Genomic DNA, 23,482 nt, shown 5'->3' with positions numbered 1-23,482 from the left:
GAGCTGTGGAGTCTGGATCTGTGGCTGCGGGTCACCTGCTGCCCCTGTGTTCCTGCTCGACACCCTCTGCTGCAACGACTATTGTTGCTAGTCTTATTGTTATTATTGTTATTATAATCATTAACATTACGATGGTTACCATTAACACTATTATAAATATCTGTACCATTTTTCATTTAGTCTATAGCAACATTACCTTCACTGTCTGTACCTCTGTGTGTATATTGTGTAGGCTGCCTCCCTCCCCTCTCTCTCTCCTTACATCCCTCTCTCTCTCTTTCTCTTTCTCTTTCTTTCTCTCTCTCTCTCTCTCTCTCTCTCTCTCTCTCTCTCTCTCTCACCCCAACCGGTCGAGGCAGATGGCCGCCTACCCTGAGCCATGGTTCTGCTCGAGGTTTCTGCCTCTTAAAAGGAAGTTTTTCCTTGCCTCTGTCGCCTAGTACTTGCTCTTGGTGGGAACTGTTGGGCTTCTGTAAATATCATCAGAGAGTACGGTCTAGACCTGCTCTTTTATGAAAAGCGCTGTGAGATAACTGTTGTTGTGATTTGGCGCTATATAAATAAAATTGAATTGAATTGAAGTTATAGATTATAGATAGACTGATTAACAAATTATTACTGCAACAAAGTTGTTCATAAGTCACTACAGCTAATGAAACTAGCACAGACAGTCTAACTATTACTATATGCTGCAGTCAATAGCTATGTATGGTGGGGCACAGGATTCACTGTCACAGCCTGAAAAAAAAAAATTGTAATGTGAGAGGTTTCATTTTTTGGAAAAACATCTCTTTCACTGTGATCAATGAAGAACAACAAAAGCTTGAAAATCTTCTCAATTAGACAAAACAAACAAAAAATACAACCAATGATTCACATTAGCCATATCTGCCATGATAGAAGGGCATAATGGACACTGAGGGGGCCCTCAGTGTGTAATAAAAGGTAAAAATAATGATGTGACTAAACTCTATATCATCAGAAATAATCCAAAATCGAACTGAATTTCTTCATCTTGTGTGTATTTTTGATTAAAAAGCAGAGTTTGCAAAAGGTCATGATTAGAAATAAAAGCGATAAACAATTCTGTATTTTTAAACTGGTAGATTAACATTTTCTATTGTGCATTTTAATTCATCTATCACCACTAATGCTGTATAAATACATGACTGAAATTAGATAGAAGCAATGCCAAAATAATGACATGTATGTAAACTTAAATGATTGTGACTGCAGCTCTAATGTGCCCGGATGACAAACTAACCAGCAGACTAAAAGGTCTGCCCCCATACAAACACATTTTCAGGGCTTTTCACACTGACAAATTGCTGTCAAGAGACTTTCAGGATCACATTTGGGGATTGGACATCTGCATGACTACCCTCAGCAGCAGAGTGCCCCTTACGTCCACCAGTAGCAGAGCTCTAGTTGCATTTCAATGTGAGCCATCTCCATTTTAAGTATCTCTTAAGTCCATTTCATCTGAGCAGCTTAGTAAATAATCATCTGACAGAAACAGGGCAGAGTAAATGTGTTGTTTAATATACCTTTTTCCAAGAAAAGTTTTTTATGTAGTTCCTTGTAGCTGTGAGGTAAAAATACAACGATGAAAAAAACACCCTCGTTTACAACTGAATGACTAATATTAATTCATGCATTAGTCACAAAAAAGGCTTAGAAATTGCAACAGGACCTGAACAAATGAATATGAACCACCTTCATGTCCCTTTCATTCAGGAGTCAATTTATATGAAAACAATGATCTACATTGCTTTATAGTTTAAAACAGTTACACCTAAGCATGCCTCAGTTGCAGCGAGATGTAGAATGGACATCGTATCCCAGCGTTTTAACACTGGACCACAGATCTGGTACCCAAAAGGCGATTCAGGAAACAGAACAGGTTTGATAAAATGGTCCTTCCTGTGTCCACGAGGCAGCGATGAACAACAAGAAAGCAGTCTGCCCAAGAAAACAAATTAGAAAGGCTAATAGGAAGATATTCTGGTCATTAGACCAGTTACAGACAAAAACAATAAATTCTCTAAAAATCTTGAGGTCAATTGTAACGGAGAAGCGGCTTTTGTGGCTAGATGATTGGGTCAGGTGACTGAGTCGGGAGACTCAGTAGTGACGGCTGGTGGGCAGGTGTTTAATTGCAGGTCTGAAATGAAAAGAGAGGTTACTATACACAACACAGATTAATCAGATGAACTAAAGAAAAAAAAGAGGACAGAGGGACAGCTCTCACCATATGACAAGTACAGCAGAAATCCGGATGTGCTAGTATCGTTGCTAGTGCTTGTATCATTCTCTGCAATTTATCTTTTACTATATTATCACATACAAAAAATAAAAAATTTAAATGGTTCAAATGGTAACACTTAAAGAGGTCATATTTTGCTTTTAGGCTTGTTCCCTTTCCTTTATTGTGTTATATATTTTTATGCATGTAATAGGTTTGCAAAGTGAAAAAGTCCACCCCAAAGGGAATTACCATCTCCCACAGAAAATAGTGAACTGCCTGAAAACAGCTCAATTGTAGTCCAGCCTTTACTTCAGCAACCTATCTACATCACTTTGTAACACGCGTCATAATGCTTGCCTAGCGGCTAGTGTGGCATGCCCTCAAAAACACTGCAGGAGAAACACACTTAGCTGCAGCACACAAAATGACAAGACGGCCGGTTGATCAACGATGAATCTATATTGCAGCACCGGTGATTTGAGATCACTGCTTTTGTGAACTTTTGAAAAACATCAAAACAGAGCATGAGATTGCAAATATTTATACATTATATGTGACAGGAGTGCCACTAAAATCAATTATCATAGCAAGATGTAAAGTTGAATAGAAGCCTCCTTAGCTTTAAGTGTTTTTCAGCTAATATGTGCTGACTCTGATTAAAATCTCTTCTTCTGATGAAAGAGCTGCTCTCTTTCTGGTGGCCCAAAGTCAACATCACTGGTGAAGCTGCAGACTCATTTTACTTCAGCCTTGAGCAAGGAGTGGTATTATTAGATTACCTGCGATGAAGTGAGTTAGATGTTATTGCCAGCTGCCTGGCTATTATGAGGTGCATGTGTGTGTGGGTCTGTGTTCAATGCCGTCCATGTGTGCACTTGTGAATGTGTGTGTGTTAATGTTTTAAATTTGCATTGTGAATATGTCATAGTCTTGGAAATACACAATTACCATCCATGACAACACTACGTCTTAGAAATTCCATGCTACCCTAATCTCCACTGGTCTAATGCACCGAACCCCCTGCAACACCCTTGGTCTAATTGCATTTACCTGTTGAAGCAAATCCCATTTGGGAAATTCAATACACATTCTGAATTAATGGTCTTCTCTCCATTATGGGTTAAGTCTCATGGCACCTCTGTTTTACTATCCAGACATATTTAACTATCCGAATACATAAATGCAAAGGCTAAATAACTGACATAGCTTAAAGATCATGCTAATGCTGAAATTGCAGGAACAAAATATGTAAATATACAAGGACAAATGTGTGTGCTGTATATTTTACCAAGTCACATTTAGGACACAACTAATGACGATTCTCAGGCTGGGCTTAACAAGATATTCTCCAAAATTATCAAACAAGGGAGGTTTACTGTAAAAAAACAAGCAGCTTGTTCTTACAGAGCAGGTGATAAGATTAACTATAAAAGTATAAAATAATTTGCCTCAATATTTGTTAACATTTTGTGTAAGGACATACAGCTCAATACACTTTAAAATTAGGTAACAGCCTAAAAAAAATGCCTATATTTCAGATTTTTCCAGATGCAACTGATTGTCATTTCTTCACATCATAGGAAGTGACATCACATGTTGACAGCGTGGTTCAGGCACGCCTCCCTGAAAATAAGGAGAGGGGATCTACCGTGGTAGATTCAGAGGCAGACATTGCATTGGCATGGCTGCGTGCAGCTCAGCCCTGCGCTCTACATCCATGAGGCTCCTGCTTGGACATTTGGATTCTCTCTGCACAGCAAGACAGCCTTGATACAGAGCCGGACAGGGTAACATTGAGCTGTGCTGTGTTCTCACAGCATGTTGCAGGGCATTGGCAGATAGAGAGGGAATAATAAGGGGGGACAACCTTACCACACACTTGAGCGATGTTCCGTGAGCTCCTCTCTCTCTCGTTTCAGACCGTCAGGCTTTTCTGCACAAAGACCTGGGACTAATGGAGGGATGCAATGATTTTACTCTTTGCTTGTCATGCTTGAATCACGGCTTCATATATCCTTTTGTGTCAGAGACCTTATTGTCTTTGTCTGTCACTGCCGCCAGATCAACAGTGGGGTAGCGTGGCGGACAGATCCCCCTCCTCAACCCCCCTCTCCCTTGTCTGTGCCCCTGGCTTCTCGTCACTCCCAGTTTGCTCGTGTCTATTTACCTCTCTTAAGCTACCCTCCCCTCTCTGTTAAGCTCTGTCTTTCTTGTGCTCCCACTCCCTACTGCTTACTATCTCCCTCTTTTTGCCCCTTCAAAGTAGGCAGTCTGCTGTTCCATCCAAGCAGCTTGCTATATGATCTCCTGGAGAACAGTTTTCGCTGCTGCTCTGCCGTCTCACAATTCCTGAGTCCCAGATTTCTATCTCTCCAACAACAGCAGGATGTTCCTTCAAGAGGATTGATCCCCGTCCACCCCCTTTCACTTTCCCCTTCCCCTTCCTTGTCCTGATCTCCTGATCTGCCCTTTGACCCTCACCCTTTTGTTCTCTACCCCCACCCACCCTCTCCTATTTGCCCTTACCCCGAGCCTCTTTCCCCCATAATTCATTTCACCCAATTGACCATGTTGCCATGTGTCTGCTGGCTCCAACTTATCCTCATCTTGCTGTCCTTTGTCTCATGGACCCGGGGGGAAAACTGCCCAGCAACCTGCCTATGCCCAGATCCTCACACTGTGGACTGCAGTGGCCGTGGGCTGACCCGTCTACCCAATGAGATCCCCTTGGATGTGCGCAGGCTTTTGTTGGCTGACAACTGGATACCCCGAATCCCCTCGGACTTCCTGGTTCTGTACAGTGACTTGGTCTACCTGGACCTCCGGAACAACTCCCTCTCCCACATTGAACCAGGGACTCTTAGCACCTCTTCCAGGCTGGTCTTCCTGGACCTGGGCAGCAACAATCTGACCGAAATCCCTAAGGGGACGTTTGGAGAGTCCCGGAGCCTGATCAAATTAAGGCTGGGAAATAACCCATATCTGAGCATGGTGAGTGAGGAGGCATTCCTGGGCCTAACCTCTCTGAGAGAACTGGAACTGGAGCGTAATGCACTGTCTACCCTAAAGGTGGGGGCACTGAGTCAGTTACCCTCCCTGCGGGTGGTGAGGCTAGAGGGCAACCCCTGGGTGTGCAACTGCAACTTTGCTAACCTGTTCACCTGGCTGATGGAGAACAGTCACAAGCTTCCAAACGGTAAGCTGCAACATGAGATGCATTTGCTTTCCATGTGCTTGACCCAAATAAAGCATATCTGAGCACAACATACAACAGTAATCCACTGTCATAACACTACTCTGGTCTAGTTATGTTTTCCCTTTCTTGTTCTAATTTTGTCTTCCTGCAACCCTATAGTCTATAATGTGAGACTAAGTGTGTAATATGAGGCAATAGCTCTTGCTTGAAAGTGAAAACTACAAGGATGCTTTGTTTTTGAAATATATTCATTTCAAAATTCAAAATAAGACACCAACTTAAAATGCAGATTTGTCTGATGTGAAAAAATAAGTACTTACTCATATTAAGAATTTTTGCTTGCAGTTTCTCTGGTTCCATATTTCAACATGCATATAAACTTAGCATTGACCCCTATCCTGCATGGCTGTCAAAATTGATAAATTTGTGGCTTATATTTACATAATACTTATTGATATAATACTAATAATTAATTCTGTAATTCAGCAATTTCATCAATTGTTTTTTCCTACACCAATAAAAATCCTACCTCTTCTCTTATTCCTGTGTTGAGCGCCCTATCCATGTGAATTTTTAGGACCATACCATAGACTCAGTCGACCACTGTGATTCAGCCTAGAGGGTTGAGTTAGATAACAGGGCTGAAGTTTTGGTGTGTTTGCGTGCAACGCAATCTGAATTTCTGCATGCATATCAGAAGAACAACACAAGACAAACAGGATCATCACATCCCTTTAGATGTATTATACAATGGGTAAGATCTGCCTATTGGTCTAAACAGCCAAAGCTACTGGATTGTATATGGTTGCAAGATATGTCCTGGATAAAACATCACAATTGTTCAAATCTGTATTTTTCATTTTAAAGTAGACGGTATAGAGTATATCAAAACAACTGTCAGAGGTCATTTATTCCTCAACAAATGAAGGTCAGCCATATGTGTATTACTATTAATGTCCTTACAAAGGACACAGACAGCAGTTATCTCTTAAATTCAAGCCAGCACGTGGGAGCCGAGGAGGCAAAAATAAACAAATCTGACAGTTCAGCCACACATGACTAGTAGCTTGTGGTGTTATATTTAGATCAGTGTACATTTGACGCATTACATGATTTTAGATTAATCTGAGAATATAGTTGAATTTGACTTGGTGATATATACTGATGGGTGTACAAGGTATATTTTAAATAAATTACTCAGGTCTGTAATACTGTAAATTATGTTATGTAGGTATAGGGAGATATAAAGGTGTATAGATAAGGAGTGGGAACATTTTTTTTAGTCACTGTTCCAAGGTGGTTTAGGCTATATATATAAATATATAAATATATATATATATATTATTTTTAGACGTAAGAAAGGATTACAGGCATAAGATATGAAACCTTAAATCCAGGCAAACTGGAAATCAACCTAACCCAAAGTGATCAACCTAACCCCATGAAAGTGATTAAATGTCAAAGCCTCTGGATTAGAGCTACACGACATTGCAATATCTGTTTTTCAGTGCTATATATAGAGAAATGAAAACATTGTACTAGATACAAGAGGTATGTTATTCATGTACACATATACAATTAACTAACATAATAATTCATCATTTGGGCACTTTAAAAGTCTAGCTTCTTCTAACAAAACAACCCCACCCCCACTTGGTTCAGGTCTCCCACCCCTTCATAAATCCGCTTCTATGCAACTCTAACACTGGCATGGACAAGTGGAGAAGTATTTGAAAACACACACACACACACACACACACATTTCTTAATAAACTTTACAAATGGACTTGTTGTGGACGTGTTGCAGTTGTGTTATTTACATATAAACTACCATTTCCAACAATGTTCAAATGCTTAATCTGCGTGGTGAAAGATACATAGCCCCCCTGGTGCAGCAAAGGATGGGAAAACTCTCAAACTCAAGCAACAAACAGATTTATGTATATGCCAGCAAGATGTAAGTACAGATAGATCTGGATAGTGCAAGTTTTGTATGTGTTTGCATGCATGTCTTACTACCACACCTGTGACAGTAACTTATTTAAAGGTACAATGTGCAGTTTCTGGGCACATGCTCCAAACAAATAGGAGGCAGCATTTCACCTCAAGTGGTGGCAGGTGACAAAAAACGAATGAGGGCACGTGTAGACTACACGACTTTCAGCGTCGGCTGATGGCTGTGCTGTTCACACTACACAACTTGCCGACTTGATGACGTTGTGGCGACACTACATGACTGATAGTAGACAGGGGGTCACACACCACACAAACTGACATCGACTGTCACCCGACGCTGGTCTCCAAACCAAGTTTTTTCAAGAAAACACACGTGAAATGTGAAACCGGAAATGATGCCAACCTACAGATGAAACAGCTGTTTGTTATTATAAAGATAGCAATTATAAAGACAAATAATATGGGTGAAAGAATGGATTAGCGCACACAGGTAGCAGGGATTGTCTGTGAGAGCTGGAAGTGAGTAAAAAGTGCATGCATCGTTGAGTAGTTCACACATAACAACTGGCGGCCGCAGATCGATCGCTGATTTACCCCTGATCACAGCCTGACGGTCACTGAGCTCACCGACCAGCAAATCGGGCCAAAAATCGTGTATTGTGAACTAGGCTTGAGAGGTCATGGAATGAGAGGGAGAGCAACTCATGCAGCAGCACTGATTGACAAGCTCTGGGGGCAGCTCCGTCATCCTCTCATGTTAGACTGCAGGCAGACTGGAAACTACAGTGACTCTCGCATCTCGATTATTGTGGTATTAAAACACGGGCCAGGGCTAGCAGGTTAGCATGCTAACTGAGCTGTTACTTCTTCACATTCTACTGACCATTTTGTTTAATTTTTGAATTATTTGAATTTAAATTCCAGCCAAATCTTACATATTACACCTTTAATTTTTAACCAGCAACGAGGTGAGGTGAATAAACACACTCAATAGCCTCTTAGCTTGGCTGAATGGCTGCCTCTAGCATCCAGGCAACATTATCTCTGGCAGTAGCCCTTCTCGCATGCATTTTTACAGGCAGATGACATACAGACTCTGAGATCAGTTCATGTGCTCTGGTGAAGGGGTGCGTCTGATCAGTGTATCGAACAACACACAGCACTCTTTTTCAGGTTGTGGTAGGCAACTATTTGGTTTGTTGATACAGTGCACAACCTTCACGAGAGCACAATGGGAATTGATTAAACTCTGTGTATCCAAGACTCCTCGGACAAAATGTATCTCTACAATAACTAATTCTCAATTTCACTGCTCATGCGTAAGCACCAGTGTTAGCTAACAATTAGATAAAATATGACATTTTATAGTGGTAAGGAAATGCCAAGCCAACATTGGAAATGATAGGGTGGGCTATCAGCTAGCTAAAGTCACATGGCTTATTTTAAGTAAAATAAATGCTAATTATAAAAATCAGAGGGTAGGAATGTTTAGTGTGTATTAAACAAGCTAGATAGCTGACATTAACCTAGTATCTCCACTTGCACGTGATGCATTGGAATAGAGACTCTGCGAGTGATGCCGGCAGACAAGACATTCAACTATCAAGGTTAAAAATTGGTATGGTCCATTTTAGGGGTGTCAGAAGTAGTATTTCAAGATTTTTGAGGGATAAATACAGAAAATATATTGTAATATTTACAGTTAGAGGTTAGACCTCCCTGAATTTTTGTTTTTGGTCCAAGTACTAATTAAGGGGGTCGGACTCCCCCACCACCACCATGAATGTGACTATTGCACATGCGCACATCGCTGAGTCGATGCCAAAATTATACACCATGCAGTCGTACTCTAGATATGGATATCATGATGTGTCATATTGTAATTAAGTAAAATACTTATTAACAGACATTGTTCTATTTTCTATTTGCAAATTTAAATGAAAATCTTCAAATCCTATTATGATCTGGCTTGCGAAAGCCTTTATACAGCTCCCCTAAAAACTCCGGCTGGCTGTTGCAAACTGCTGACAACTCACACAAGCAAACTTCTTGTATACATTTAGGCCATGGTGTACCATTCTATTGATACTGCTTTCGCTTTTCCTCTCCAGTCCTGCATTTGCCCCCAAAACAGACACTTTTGGGCCTGTGAGGAAGCAAAGTTGATAAACTGGCAAGAATACCTAATTCCCCCTGGTAAGAGGTTGCAAATGCATTAATCATGGGTTCCAAGTATTGTCAACTGCAATGGATAATGAACTGCGTTAGTAGTGCTGGCCAGGCAGACATCAACAACCAAGAAGAAGGCAAAGCCCCAGCCAAGCTGCTGGCATGGCTGCCAACTGGCCTATAGTGTATACTCACACTCAAATTGAGTTATAATGCGTATATCACCTCATATGCAGCTTTACATCCCCATCAGTCTGTTTGCTTTATGATGATTCCACATAACACACACATGCTTATTTATTTATTTATGGTTAGGAACAAACGCAGTATACATACACCACATCTGGTGCAAGTATCATAGTGTTTATATCAGAGGCTATTTTGCAACACCTGTCCCTAGACAGGCTTTTATGAAATAAAGAGATTAAATAGCGAGGTAAAAAGTAGGTAAACAGCAAGACACAATAAAGCATACATTTAAAAACATGCTTATTTGTATGGGGTATCTGAAGTGATTATCAATTGCTTTGGGCAATAAAAGTTGTATGGAATGTACTTTATTATGTCAATAATGCTGTAGGAGTAACACTTTAGCAAAAGGAAACTTTAAACTTTAAAATTATTTTTCATCTATAAGGCTGTTCTCTTTTAAAATTATTTCTATCACAGGTCAGTGAAGACAAAGAGATGTTTCACTGAACTTATAATATTCTCTTAAATACAATACAAGTTTTAAAGGGGCTATATGTAGTTTTTCAATGAAATTACTTCTTAATAAATCAAATTTTCATTTCCTTATTGTCAATGGGCTCAAAACTCACTTAGAAATGAAGCACACGGCTGTTTTCTCTGTTGCTTGCATCAGCCACTATTCTGCTATAAATGCGAGGACACCCGGTCGGATTCAGCAACAACTGGTTCCCAGCAAAACACAGAATCCATGTAAGGATACAAAACAACAATAAAGGTTTATGTGCTGAAGCCCATCAGACCAAACAGATTTAGATGAGGTCGAGTAAAAACACAGTGAACATCTGAAAGGCTGGCGAAACACAGAGAGAGTCACGTTAGCTCGCCGGTCTAACGCCAAGCAGTTGCTAACGTTATCTGGTGCAAAGTTGTATCACTTTCCACATTACTTCAACAACTAAAGTGACCCATATTACTATCCTGTGTACCACTGGTATTAAGTCAAAGTATTGATTTAGACTACATGAAAGAATGTAATGGTGAAAAGCAAATGTGGAGCGATTTGTTTACTAGCCTATAGTGATGCAGGCAGAGCAGTCAGCTAACGATACATTAGCTCGGACCTACCGCTGCTTGCTTTGTAATGTTAATTTTAGATTTATTGTGGTTTTTCCGATACTTAGGTACGCAGCTTCTCCACCTCTCAGTCGTTGTAACTAATGTGACCAGTAAACAGTAAAGTTACTTACTGCAGTCTAACTGTTATAAAGTGTGGACACAATCTTGTTATAATATTCAGTCCACCTCTTTTTCATTATTATCCAATACATGTAGCTGTGATGAAATTGCTGAGCCTCTGGTGAAAGATACACAGATAGTAAAGATAGTTAGAAAAAGATAGTAGAAAAGCAGCAGGTGAGCTAACAATGTAGCACGTCGGCTAAATGCAGTAAATGTCTGCATCATGTAATGAATATGGATTAGTTCAACCTCAAGCTGATAAAAATATTACTGTAACGTTGCAGTGGGAGTTTACCTGAGTTTCCAGCATGTTGTGTGAAACTCACTCCCTGTCTCAAAATAGCCGCTCTCACGCTGCCTTACTGTGTCAATATGCAGCTCGCTGCGCGGTCTGAAAGGTACAGATCCGGTGTTAATCTGCCTGTGAGCAGGGAGCGTTGAAGTAACAGAGACTAAACTTGTCTGGAGAAAAGCCACAGCCTGCATGCTGGTGTGTATGCGTTTATTGCAGGATTTTTGTATGAAAGCGGTTGTGTTTTGGATTATGCTCGCTCATGAGTTCAAGTGAGCACGCGTACGAGCACACGCCTGGTTGCAACCACACCACTAGTGTCCGCTGAAAACTCCATAATGCCCCTTTAAGTTTTGTCTTCCTCTGTGTATAATTTATAGAAAAGTTGCATTATTTTCTCACTGAAAGACTCAGTGCCACATAACTGGCAAATAACATTGCCAATGGAATATACTGCATGCTGTATAGACAACTGCTGAACAAACGCAAAGTAGCAGGGAGGATTGAGTTGGATTTACGAACAGAGCCAGTTCACACATGCGGGCGTCATACTGCCAGACCTAATTAACATAATGACTGTGCTCCCGATCCCAGAAAAAATGCGATGGCTTATTCCCTGGAAGTGGGAAGGGGAGTATATAACAGATGGACACTCATTAGTGAATGAGGTTGCCTTGTTAAGCTTTTCAATATGTATCAAGTTTAACAACCATCGTCAGTGTGGGTTTTTCAACTTAATATCTTATTCATCATAGAGAAAATCAACAACACAGACTGAAATTGCATTTTAAAGTGTACATCAGTGTGCTTTCTTGATGTGGGTATTGCATCCTCATGTCTTTTTAGTCATATCACAAATCAATTACAAAGCCAACACTTTACAGTTTAAATTGTATGTGTGCGGCCTCTCTTAAAACCAAGAGCTCCGATGATTTTTAAAATACATAAAGGTTAAAGGTACTATAACAGATCTGTGTATCCCAATTCCATACAGCATTCTAATACTAATAGTTTTTTCTTTATGCAGTGTGTTTAAACTGACATAATGACTAAATTTAGTGTACTCAAAGTTGTCTGGAATCTGCTTGATAGATAGAGAATAGGGCTTTATTTACACTACTTTTGAAATAAAAGTAAAAAGCAAGGACAGAAAAATAATAATGGCGGGTAGCTCAATTTAGGGGAAAAAAGTTGGAAAAATGTATTCTTGTGTGTTGTCTTGTTCCAAGGCACCATTTGATTGATGTTAGTACCACATCTATTATCATTTCTTGTTAGCAAAAATGATACATTCATTTCTTATAATATCTACAAGAAATGTTTAGTATGTAGAATGCATTTGGGACACAGTAAGACAGGGGCACGTTTGCTCTTTCAAGCTTTTTGTTCAGGACAAAGTACAGGTGTTGCTAATCAGGTAGTTATACCCATAGATTTAATTGATACACCATCAACACACATCAGTATTTAGCAGTAATGCCTTTCAGAAAACTAAAATATCACCAGCAGAATGATTTAACACATCTTAAACTAATTAAAGAATTGTCAATAAAACATGACAAACTGTACTGCTATTTTAGAATCGATGGTTCCCTCTCTGATGGCCTGCATAATGTAGCAGCTGCAGAGCCCATGCTGTAAACCCAATTCCCATTCCATTTTTCACATCCTGATTTCCCCTGTGATTTCAAGTTCACACAGTAGCACACTTTTCTGTTTTTCTGTCTGCGTAACTTTGATTACTGCAGGTCAGCATGATGAGTGGGTGGAAGATGCTTTAGATTCTGTGGGGTTTTTTGAATAGAAAAAAAAATAGATCTCCTTCCACATGGCTGCGTTTTGTCTCCTATGTACAGCATACAGTCAAGAATTCATTTTGAGCTGCAAATGATCAGAAAGACACACATATACTGTCTGCATCCTTTTGCTGTTGTTTTTGGTACCATTTGTAAGCTTTGTAAGGCACCAATCAGGTTCATTAATGTTTTAATTGAGGGATGAGTGTAAACATGATCCACTGCTGTCTCCAGTGCTCTTGGGTTAAGGATGAACAAAGGCCATGTATTATTCAGAGTGACACAGTTCTACGGCACATTGGCTAGGGTAATTGGAGCCAGAGCTGCCTGCAGGGCAGGGCAGGCCAAGCCAACTCCCATGAGAGATTGAGGCTGAAGCCCATTGTGGCATTGTTATCAACACTAGTCATGACCTGAACAGTTTCACTACAAAGTAACAGTTCATGTGACGGGGTCAAAGTCAGAATTTTCCTTCGCAACCTATTGAGTTGCTCTCCAGAGACCTGTTACCACACAGCAAAAGCAGCTCTGAAAAAATTATGCTATTGACCAACACTACACAGCACACATGATGCGTACTGTCCCACATGACATTACCTGCTATCTTTACTATCCATGGCTATGTGATGAGAAAATATCTATTCCATTAACATAAGCTGACAGCTTCTTTTATCTTGGCCTAATTTGATGTTTATTTAAAGTTGGGATGTGAGAGAGAGTGCTGGCAAGGGAGAGCAGAGTGTAAAAAGGTGGACAGAATTACACAGTATGATAGCATCAGCTGCTGTACAGAAGCAGAAGGGGATAATCTGCCAGTGACAGAAATAAAAGGTGAAAAGCCAAAAGCTTTATATCACTGGCATATGATGGATACTTTCCTTTCTGCCTGTGTGTGGTTCGAATGTTAAGCATAAATTGCTACGACCTGCATATTTAGTGGTTTCATCAGAATGACATGTAACAGTAGACACACAGTTTTTTATTATGATGAAAAAGATAAATAACATTGAATAGTAGTATTTATTGACTATTGTCTTGTTGAGTATTTGGGAATTACTACATTTCTGTGTGAATTTATGCTTTTGTGATGACATTTTGAGTATGTCCATGGCACAGTGATGTCAGTGAGTCTCCACACAGAAGGAATCCCCTACTGAATGAGTCACCCTCACCCCACTGTCACATGAATGCTTGTCATTTTGTGAATTCATAAGACATTCGACTCTGTTCGTCTCCAACACCCACTCTTGCCCTCTTCTTGTATGAATCTCTCATCATTTTCCCTTCAGATTTCCCTGACACTTCCTGTGATTGCAACTAAATAATTCCTCAGTCTCTCTGTAATTATGTCTGCTTGGTTATTTGAGCATCTACTGAGTATTGGATTTGAGTGGCACATGTATCACATTTAATAAAGTAAGAAGGGGACTGTTTTGTGAGTCATTATCACAGCTTGATTATTTAGGTGGAGTGTCTAGACACTAGTGGTTTGGGAGCAAGTGAAGATTGTGGTGATTTGGCCTTTGCTATTGGTGCAGAGATCAATCTGGACAGACTGTGGTGTTGAGGGAAGGAGGAGAAACAAGCCTCCGATATCAGTCTGTCACAGCTAGGTAGATCAATCACAGTTGAGACAGCAGATAGCCTATCCCCTTGGCTGGCTGTAATCCTAAATGTAATCCATCAACTGTCTGCGTCCCGAATGTAACATAGCTGTGTGGGCCGACATACCTGATAGTATAAGAGCATGATTTGTGTTACATTACGGGAGCCTGTACCAGCCACACTTTTTTGTGATCATAGTGGTGTGTGAGGTCATTTATAAACTTCAGAAGTTGTACTGTATCAGCTTGCCAATTTCAAAGCTGATATTGACCCGCTGCATGTGTAGCTTTTATAAGAAGTGGCCTCGATTAGTCATGTCATCCACTGAGATACTTGCTGAGCACATTTTAGTAATTTTTTATATCCTAAATTATGTAAGACTTTCCCTTTTCTTACTAATTTGTTGATTTAGACTCAAGGAAACCCACAAGCACATGTTTAACCTGCATTTGACCCATTCATATAATCCTTGGACATCAAATCACAGAAAGTTTGCAACTGTAGTTCCATACACAACAGAATTATAAATGGTGAAATAGGTACAAAATTGTGCCTAAATAAGCTATTTTTATAGTGTGACATAATTTTACAACAAGCGAAACTAGGTACCAGCAAACAGCTTGAACTGATTGTATAATAATGTATTTTACTGTAGTCATTTTGCTGCCAGTTTGTTTACATTCTTTGCTAAGTAGGAGATACATGTGTCAAAGATATTACGTGAACTTGGCATATGCGTTTTCATAGCTGTTGGATTTTTTAAGCTGTGGTAGGTAAGGCTGTGTTTGTTAACAGCTTTTTGTTTGATTCTAAAGCAGCTCATAGTCAACAAAATAAGGAAACACTTTTCTTGCATCTCTAATCTGAGGCCATATTCAGATGTCCACATTTTGTCAGACAAGATTGTAATACTGGGAAACTATTATTATGGTGTTTGTCCCTGAAGTTTCCACTTTTGGCCAAATACCACAGCTGTTAAGTAATTATCCCTTTTGCCAGGCAGTGGAATGGGTCTGTGTGCCTTACTATGTAATTGTAGATCTTAACTGCAATAGTGCATCTCCAGTGGAAAGCAACTATCTATCAACTATCTATCATACACAGGACTTGCAAGTCCTGTGCATGTTCATACAATATATATGCATAGATCCTTTCAAACACCCAAAGTGTAGGTTTTATTATTCTGTGCTGTGCTCATATATTCAGAATCACCTGATTTTATATACAACTTCGTTTCTCTGTCCACCATTAGCCCGTTCACCACTCTGCTTTGATCATAAGAAATGTAATAATCCTGTAACCCCTGCAGGGGCCATGTGTTGACCGGTATCATTTCAGTCACAGATGTTATTAATCAAGCATCTAGGACAGGCAAGACTAGACAGAACTGTCTCAAAGGCAAAGTCCATGTCTCTGAGGTGATGGGTTACTTTGCCATGCAATAAGTGCACTGTGAATATAAAAGATTATCCATTTATCTTCGGCACAGACAGACCGGACAGGCACTCCAATATATTGGATTTTCAGATGATTTCAAAGTTTTCTTTGTCTTTAGTAAGATGTGTGGCAATGACACTAAAGGTGAATTTTGTGTTTTACATTTAAACTGCTGTTGAACAATTAATTGCAACAAGGTCAGTGCATTCTGTCTGTATCTGCCTCTTTCTGAATACAAATACCATTGCACATTAAATTGGATGTGATTTATTTTGCACACTGTATTATTATTCACATTCACAAAATGCTTTGAGAAAAGTTGGAAATGTTACAGTAAAAAAATCTCTCTTCCCTACAAGCCCTGATTCTGGAAACTGAACTGATGCTTTTTAAAGAGTGAGGCATATGGCTAGTTATGCAACACAATTCTTAGAATATTATATTTAAAGCAAAACATTTTTAGCTCATAACTGCCACAGATGATATTAACCATCTCTAAATGTGGTGCACACTTGTTTGTAAGGCCTGAGGCCAATATCGCCTCTTCAGTAGACTTGCATGTTACTCAGACAATTTGACTGAGCAGTTTATCCACATGCTATGTATGTGTTTTGATCTCTGATTCATGCAACATACGGTAGACATGCCTTAGCATTAATCATGCCAAAAACCAGTGTGCTCTTCTTTTGACTCCATCAGGAATATTGATTGCAGGGTTTGCTTCTGACTCACTTGATATAATCCTGATCCAAAGCTACTTGAGTTTTCTGTGTAGTTTGTCCCACATATGCACTTGTGCTATGGTTCTTACAAGCTAGGTTATGGCCTGTGTGTATGTTATGTGTGGAACACCAGCCTTTTATAAAAATAAAAAAAACACAGGGTACACAAGTTACTTACATCGATGAGGTGTGTATTATACTCTCAACAAAATAACCAAAGCAGAATAGGACAAATCAGAAAGATTAAAGGGTAAGGCCGGTGATATTCTATATTTTTATTATTGTTGGCAAATCCCCTGATATGAGTAAACCAACAATTTGTTTTTCCCTCTATGATGCATTGCATGTGTAGCTGATAAAACTTATTTCTCCGTACCATCAACCTCCATTATGTCCATTCTTGCCCCTTCATTATGATGAACAACTCACAAAGGCACTAAATGTGTATTATTTTGCAGCAATTTACTCCTGTTCAGTAATGTTTGCAAAAAACTACAGTGCCCAGATATTTTAGGAAATGATGTGGCCCCTAACCATTTTTATGTTTAAAGATTAAGGCTTAACTCATGGCAAAATTATTTAGATTACTTGAATAGAACACAGATTGTTTGATGATCATCACCATTTATCACTGTTTGTAGTCATGTATGCTTGTAATTAACCTTTTGTATTTGTATTTCACTTAGTTTTAGTATATGATTGATAGGAGTAAGAGGCCATCCGTTGTTGTCAAATTCTCTTGCTCTACATTCTCTCCTATCGCTTTGTGGGACGTAGTTTTTGTTGAAATTTAAGTCTTGCAAACAAATTCAGAGCCACTACACACAACCACAAGTCAAGAATGTACTGGATGCAAAAAGTAGTAGATAAAAATATATCAGAACCTCCACACACTGATCTCCATTGCAAATATTCCATTATTGTTAAAGCTTTTGGTCACACAGACCTTCATCAGAGATGCAAGTTTATAATATAGACACAATCTTTTCAAATATTCTAATGATATGACAAATGTATTTACATGTTAAACAACAACAAAATATGCATTTAATGTATAATAAAACCAACTCTAGTGTTTTGGCTGCCCTGCAAGGTTGTATATCTTATGTCCTCTACTAATTGAATGTTAAAAGAAATGTGAGAATCTATATCTTGCATTAAGGGATTAGTGTCACTAAGTTTTATCAAGCTCTTAAAGAGTTCAGTTACAAACCTAATTAATACTGTAGAGAGTCAATCAGAGGAGCATGGAAACCAATTCCATGCTATCACCAATTTCCTTTATTTTTCCATTATCACGTAACACTTTTAAAGCTGTTTCAAGCTATTTTCTTTTCATTTATTTGCACATGCACTACAAGGTTTTAAATATCAACTAACTAACACAAGAGTATTATTTCAATTATTTCATTGTAAGGTGGATTTTGTACTTCAGTATTGCTCACTTTGGTACAAACTTTGTCAGGCATTAAATAACAACAAAAAGATGCAGATTTAATTCAGAATTAAGGTAGTTTGATGAATGAATATATTTGTAGCCAATTATAAGATAATCTATATGATTTGTCTTATAACAACAAATGCTGACTGTTAAGCAAAGACCCAGAATTGATGTACTGCCAAGTGTGTGCATTTGCATGTGCAGCAACAGCCAAAAGTAGCCACCCACAATGCAAGGCTTCATCTCTACCCACTTATAAGCCAACGTTCACATCAGTGTGTTTAGTTTTTCCTACAGTTGCCAAGATGAAGGTAGTTACTGGCTGTATAGAAATGAGATCTGTGTCATTCATTTGCATGGAACAGCATTGCTAATGTCTAATTAGTTCTTGTATCAAATTAAACTCAAAGGTTAAAGTCGACAGTAAAACAAGTTGAATGAATTAATCTGTAAACATGTGAAAGTGAACACCCTCTACTGTAGTTTCAGTGTCCAGTCTTAAGGACATGCATGTTAAAACCGACCCTAGTGACCCAGTGTCGATTTCATTTGTAATCATAAGTTGGAAAACAAGACTCACTCACTTGTACCCTTGAAATTCAATAAAACAGAGATGCTGTCCTTTTCCATTTAAATTATGTCTGAACAATAAACTATATGAAAGTGACACAGACACAGAGAGCAGTACTCAGAGCACTTTATCATACTTTAATCTTGAGATGAGTTTGGTCAAGGTGCCCCTGTCTCAGACAGTGCCCTTAACTGATACGTCAGTACATTTGAGATGTAACCAGGAGTCATATGCAATAAGGATGTGCATTCTTGGAGGTTTGCCTTGGGCAGCTGGCAGCTGAAATTAAAATGATTTAAATGGATGTTTATTTCATTCTCTAAACAATGCAGCAAGGATGCAGACAGATCTTGTTGTCAGAACCAACACAGACATAGGCTACCATCCAGATTTAGAATTTGTCTAGATTAGATCCAGCTTTATTGTCATTATGCAGAGTGTGGGTACATAGCTAATGAAATGCAGTTAAGAGAAGGTCACACAGCAATACAAACAACTGCAAAAATAATGCCTTTCTAACAGTACAAATTAGTCATTTTAAATGTTCTGTACAGTTGATAGTAGATAGTTTACTGAATGCTATTGGTATCACTACGCTTCACAGTTTCTTAGTATTTTGAGTTTGTTCCCTGCAGTCATGCTGTGGGTGGGTATACTGTATACACAGTACAACGTCAACTCATAAGTGAAGACTTGTGATTGACCTTGCAGTTATTAGATCAGTTCCCACTCTGCACTGCATCACTGAATTCAGGCATTTTGCACCACAACATTGTCTGTATCAAGTACTTGTGTACTAACAAGACATCTCAAAATATGCAAAGCATGTTATCTCTGAAAATGTCAAACCTCTAAACAGACGTGGACTGTGTGAGCTATGGGTCTAATGGACAAATCTCCTAATCTTAAATTTTAAATCTTTCTGGGGAATCTTTGCATGGTGTGTGTATATTGCTCTGTAGTTAGACAGCTGTACACAGCTTTGTGTAGAAGTCCATAAATATGAAATAATTCACTGCAACTTAAGTGCAGTATGTGAATCTGTCTGATCTTATTTCCTTTTTCAATGCAGGTGTGGAAGGCATGGAGTGCTCCCTCCCCATGGATGGCAGACGTGTATCCCTGACCCAGCTCTCAAAGGACAGCTTCCGTGAGTGCCAGGCAACCCTGACTCTAACAGACCTGCTCATCATAATTTTCTCTGGCATCTCTGTGTCTGTTGTGGCCATCATGACAAGCTTCTTCCTGGCTTCAACTGTTCATTGCTTCCAACGCTGGAGTAAAGGCACCAAGGGGGATGAGGAGGAAAGTGAGGAGTGAGAAGGATTTACCTTTAAGGACTCACATGGTCCTGGTACTTAAAACAATGAGAGGACACTGCAGACAGTGTGTGCTACATGTGTCAAGCTTCATGTTGCTTCCTCCCTGGTGAATATCCAGGGCTGTTTAACAGTTTGATATTTCCCTGGTACGGTTGCAGTTGTTTTCTTTGCAGATGGACATCTGAAATATGGAAACAAAGGACATTCCCAAGGAATAAGCCAAAATCCCAATATACATTAGTGAGTGCCCTGATGCACTTGCAAAATTATATAATGAGTATAGAGATCGTATTTTGGCTGTGACAGCCTATGGTCATCTTTTGTGGCTACTGGCTCTTGGCTCGATGTTATAGGTTAGAGGCCTACACAATGATAAGGATAATACCTAATTAAAATTAAACTAGTGTTGCTACAGTTCTGTCACATTAGTCTTAGACATGGCATTAACTTCTCAACATGTAATCACATTGGACATGCAACTCTGGAGTCTGAACTCCTATAAAATGAGATCAAACTTAACAAAACGTTTAGATGATTTTCATTGAGGCTTCAGGGGTAGAATGCTTGACCCCATAAAAAAGGATGTCACACTGACCAATGACCTCAGTATTTAACTGCCTAAACATGATATGCTGGCATATCCTGCCATTTACAATGTCTTTTTTGGACTGCCTCACTCAATATAACATTCAAAAGTGATTCATAAGCACCTGAGAAGGTCAATACTGTTGTTCCTTCTGCATGTAACTTTAGACAGTGGCAGAGTTCTCAGTCAAACAAGAAGGATTTGGACAATGGTTAGATGTTAGGTAGGTGATGTACTGTAGGCAGGAAGAGTTTCCAGTGGGTCTTCTTTCAGCAGTATATTCATTATATAATCACAAATGTACGTACAAAAGAAAACAATGTACAGTCAAACAAACATAAATCAAGAGGATCTACTGTATATTCCTTAGATTGGTAACTGTGAACTGTGTAGAAAGATATAGAAAGATATCTAAAATAACAGTATAATCTTGAAAATTATGGCAAGTACAGTATAAAAATAGAGTCTACGTAGAACTATTGTGTCAAATACCACACTTTATATGGTGAACCTAATTATGGCAAGCCCCTAATTACACTATGTAGACTGGTTTTGTCTTTATCTGCCAAAGAGTAGGTTTAGGGGAAGGAGAGATTGCATATAAGGACTTTCAAACAGAAGGCAGCACTATAGCCAAATCACACTCTATATACGCATACTCAGTATTGGTCTCCAAAGATTACCATTTTTTCCTAGTTTGTTAATGACTGAACTAGCTGTCTTACTTTGCTCCATCCATGACAGGAGGTGTGTCTCCTGAGGATTAAATAGACTTGTTTTCTTTAACATTCAGAATTGACACAGTTAGCCTATGCTCCTTTTACTAAAGATCTTCCAATATCTTGTAGTAAAGCACCTGATTTGATGTCCTGGGAACATCTCATATCACAACTTTTAATGTATCAACAGCATCCGCATTCACAAGAGCGACGTTACAGTAAAATCTAAATTAAATAAAGCAGCACCCTGAATATTATGGGTTTCTGTTTGTTATTTGCATCCTGTATGTTTAAATCCACCTTTTGGATTTGGAATGCTCAAAGCTGGACTCTTTGTATTTTTCCCCCAAAGCTAAGGTGTGTTACGTTGCTTCTCACATTCTTGTAAGGCATGCATAATTCAGCAAAATGGATATATGAAGCAGAAAGAATGTTGAGCCTCTTCATGCAAACAAGCAGAGAATAGAAGAGCCATGAGCAAATAGAGTCATTGTTTCTGTGTGGTTAACAAAAGATAAAAGGGAATTCCAAATGCCAATGTCCCTTTAGAACATGTCATTTCCCTGAATGTGCAGCATTGGGAGGCACATTTCACAGACATGATAAATGTGGCCTTATTTACTTTTGTTATATTTCATTAGTATCAGCAACAACTGAGCACAACGATGTCACTAATGTGATTCTAGTACGCTCTTTCATATTATATGTTGGTACCAGCTTGTATTGTCACAGTATGTTTTCATTAATGTGTATTGTCACATGTTGAATTGAAAATGCCACATCCATATAAACATGGTAAGATTTGTACTGTATGGATGTCATGTATTTTCCAGAATGCATAACATGTAGGACACTTTGAAGACACATGTCGATTAGAAATTAATTATAACAGCCAACTGACCTTTCGCTTAACCCCTTCCCCCGAACAGTGATTGTCGAATCCTAGCTTTGTGACTGTAACTAGGCACATTGGCAGGCCTGTCAAGCTTTGAATTTCTCCACATGTTTAAGTGGTCTAAGAAGAGTGAAATTCTGTATCTCAAGAGTTTGGAGGGTGGGATCTTTTTAATGTTAGCTGCAAACATTAGCATGTCCAGCTAACTAGCTTGCTACCTAAATTTGTAACTAAACATTACTTGCAATGGCTGTGGGCTATAATTAGCTTACAACATTATTTTATATTAGAATTTTAGAATAATGTTGTAACATTGTTTCCAAATGTTATCAGACTGAATAGATCAAATACTGATTACATTAGCTAGCTACACTTATAAAATCTTTTTGCTGACAAAATCCAGACCTAGTGTGTTAAAAATTACTGCAACTTTGTAAATCTGGCACCGTTATCACAGGATGCAGTGTGAGAATAGAAAGGTTGACAGGCCCTGCATGACAAAACTAAGGAATGCGTGGCTTAGTGAATGGGCAATTCTAACATTTAATTCAGTACAGTCATAAAGGGAAATGCCACTGAATTTCAGATTTGAAGTCTGTTATACTTATTTCTTATGACAGTTTGGTCAGTATTATTATAACAACACCTAGTATTCCTTACAGCCAGAGTGAACCGCTGCCCTCTTTCACATGGAGACAATGAGAGTATTTAGATACTCAACATCCAACGAAAGTGTAAAAACTATTTGAGTTTGAGTCCAGAAAGTGAGTTCCCAATTGTTGACATGAGAAGAGCAGGTTCTTATCTTCAGAAAACAAATATAAACATTTAAATGCTTAAGACCACAAGAATAGCTAAAGTGGATTAATTACATTGAGTGGTTTTCACCTGAGAAATTGCTTTCTTAACTGATACCTGAAGGTGCAGACCTTAGTCAAGGAATCAGAGGGAGAGTTTTTATACATATCATTATTATTTCCAACTACTGTGTAGTTACTGTATATTGACAAATTATTATGTTAGCTTAGCTATTAGCTTGAAGCATATGTTAGCATGATGATTTCCTTTCTCTTACTCATTTTATTTAGTAACAAAT

General features: G+C 38.9%; 1 protein-coding gene across 1 annotated transcript; it reads left to right on the top strand.

Moving 5' to 3' along the window:
- The first annotated feature begins 4,789 nt into the window (after positions 1-4,789).
- Positions 4,790-20,184, top strand: lrrc38b (leucine rich repeat containing 38b). The gene is made up of 2 exons (XM_046029171.1): positions 4,790-5,444; positions 19,937-20,184. Exons 1-2 carry the CDS (start codon positions 4,817-4,819, stop codon positions 20,182-20,184), a joined length of 876 nt encoding a protein of 291 aa, XP_045885127.1. The 5' UTR covers positions 4,790-4,816.
- The last annotated feature ends 3,298 nt before the right edge of the window (positions 20,185-23,482 follow it).

This window comes from Micropterus dolomieu, linkage group LG18 (genome assembly GCF_021292245.1).
Source record: "Micropterus dolomieu isolate WLL.071019.BEF.003 ecotype Adirondacks linkage group LG18, ASM2129224v1, whole genome shotgun sequence".
Lineage (NCBI taxonomy): Eukaryota > Metazoa > Chordata > Actinopteri > Centrarchiformes > Centrarchidae > Micropterus > Micropterus dolomieu.
The sequence above is the reverse complement of the archived record's forward strand: the minus strand, read 5'-3'. Positions and strand labels throughout refer to the sequence as shown.

Coding starts and splice junctions, on each gene's coding strand:
- lrrc38b (XM_046029171.1), top strand. CDS start 4,817: ATGTTGCCATGTGTCTGCTGGCTCCAACTTATCCTCATCTTGCTGTCC. Junction 5,445..19,936: donor CAGTCACAAGCTTCCAAACG/GTAAGCTGCAAC, acceptor TTTTCAATGCAG/GTGTGGAAGGCATGGAGTGC.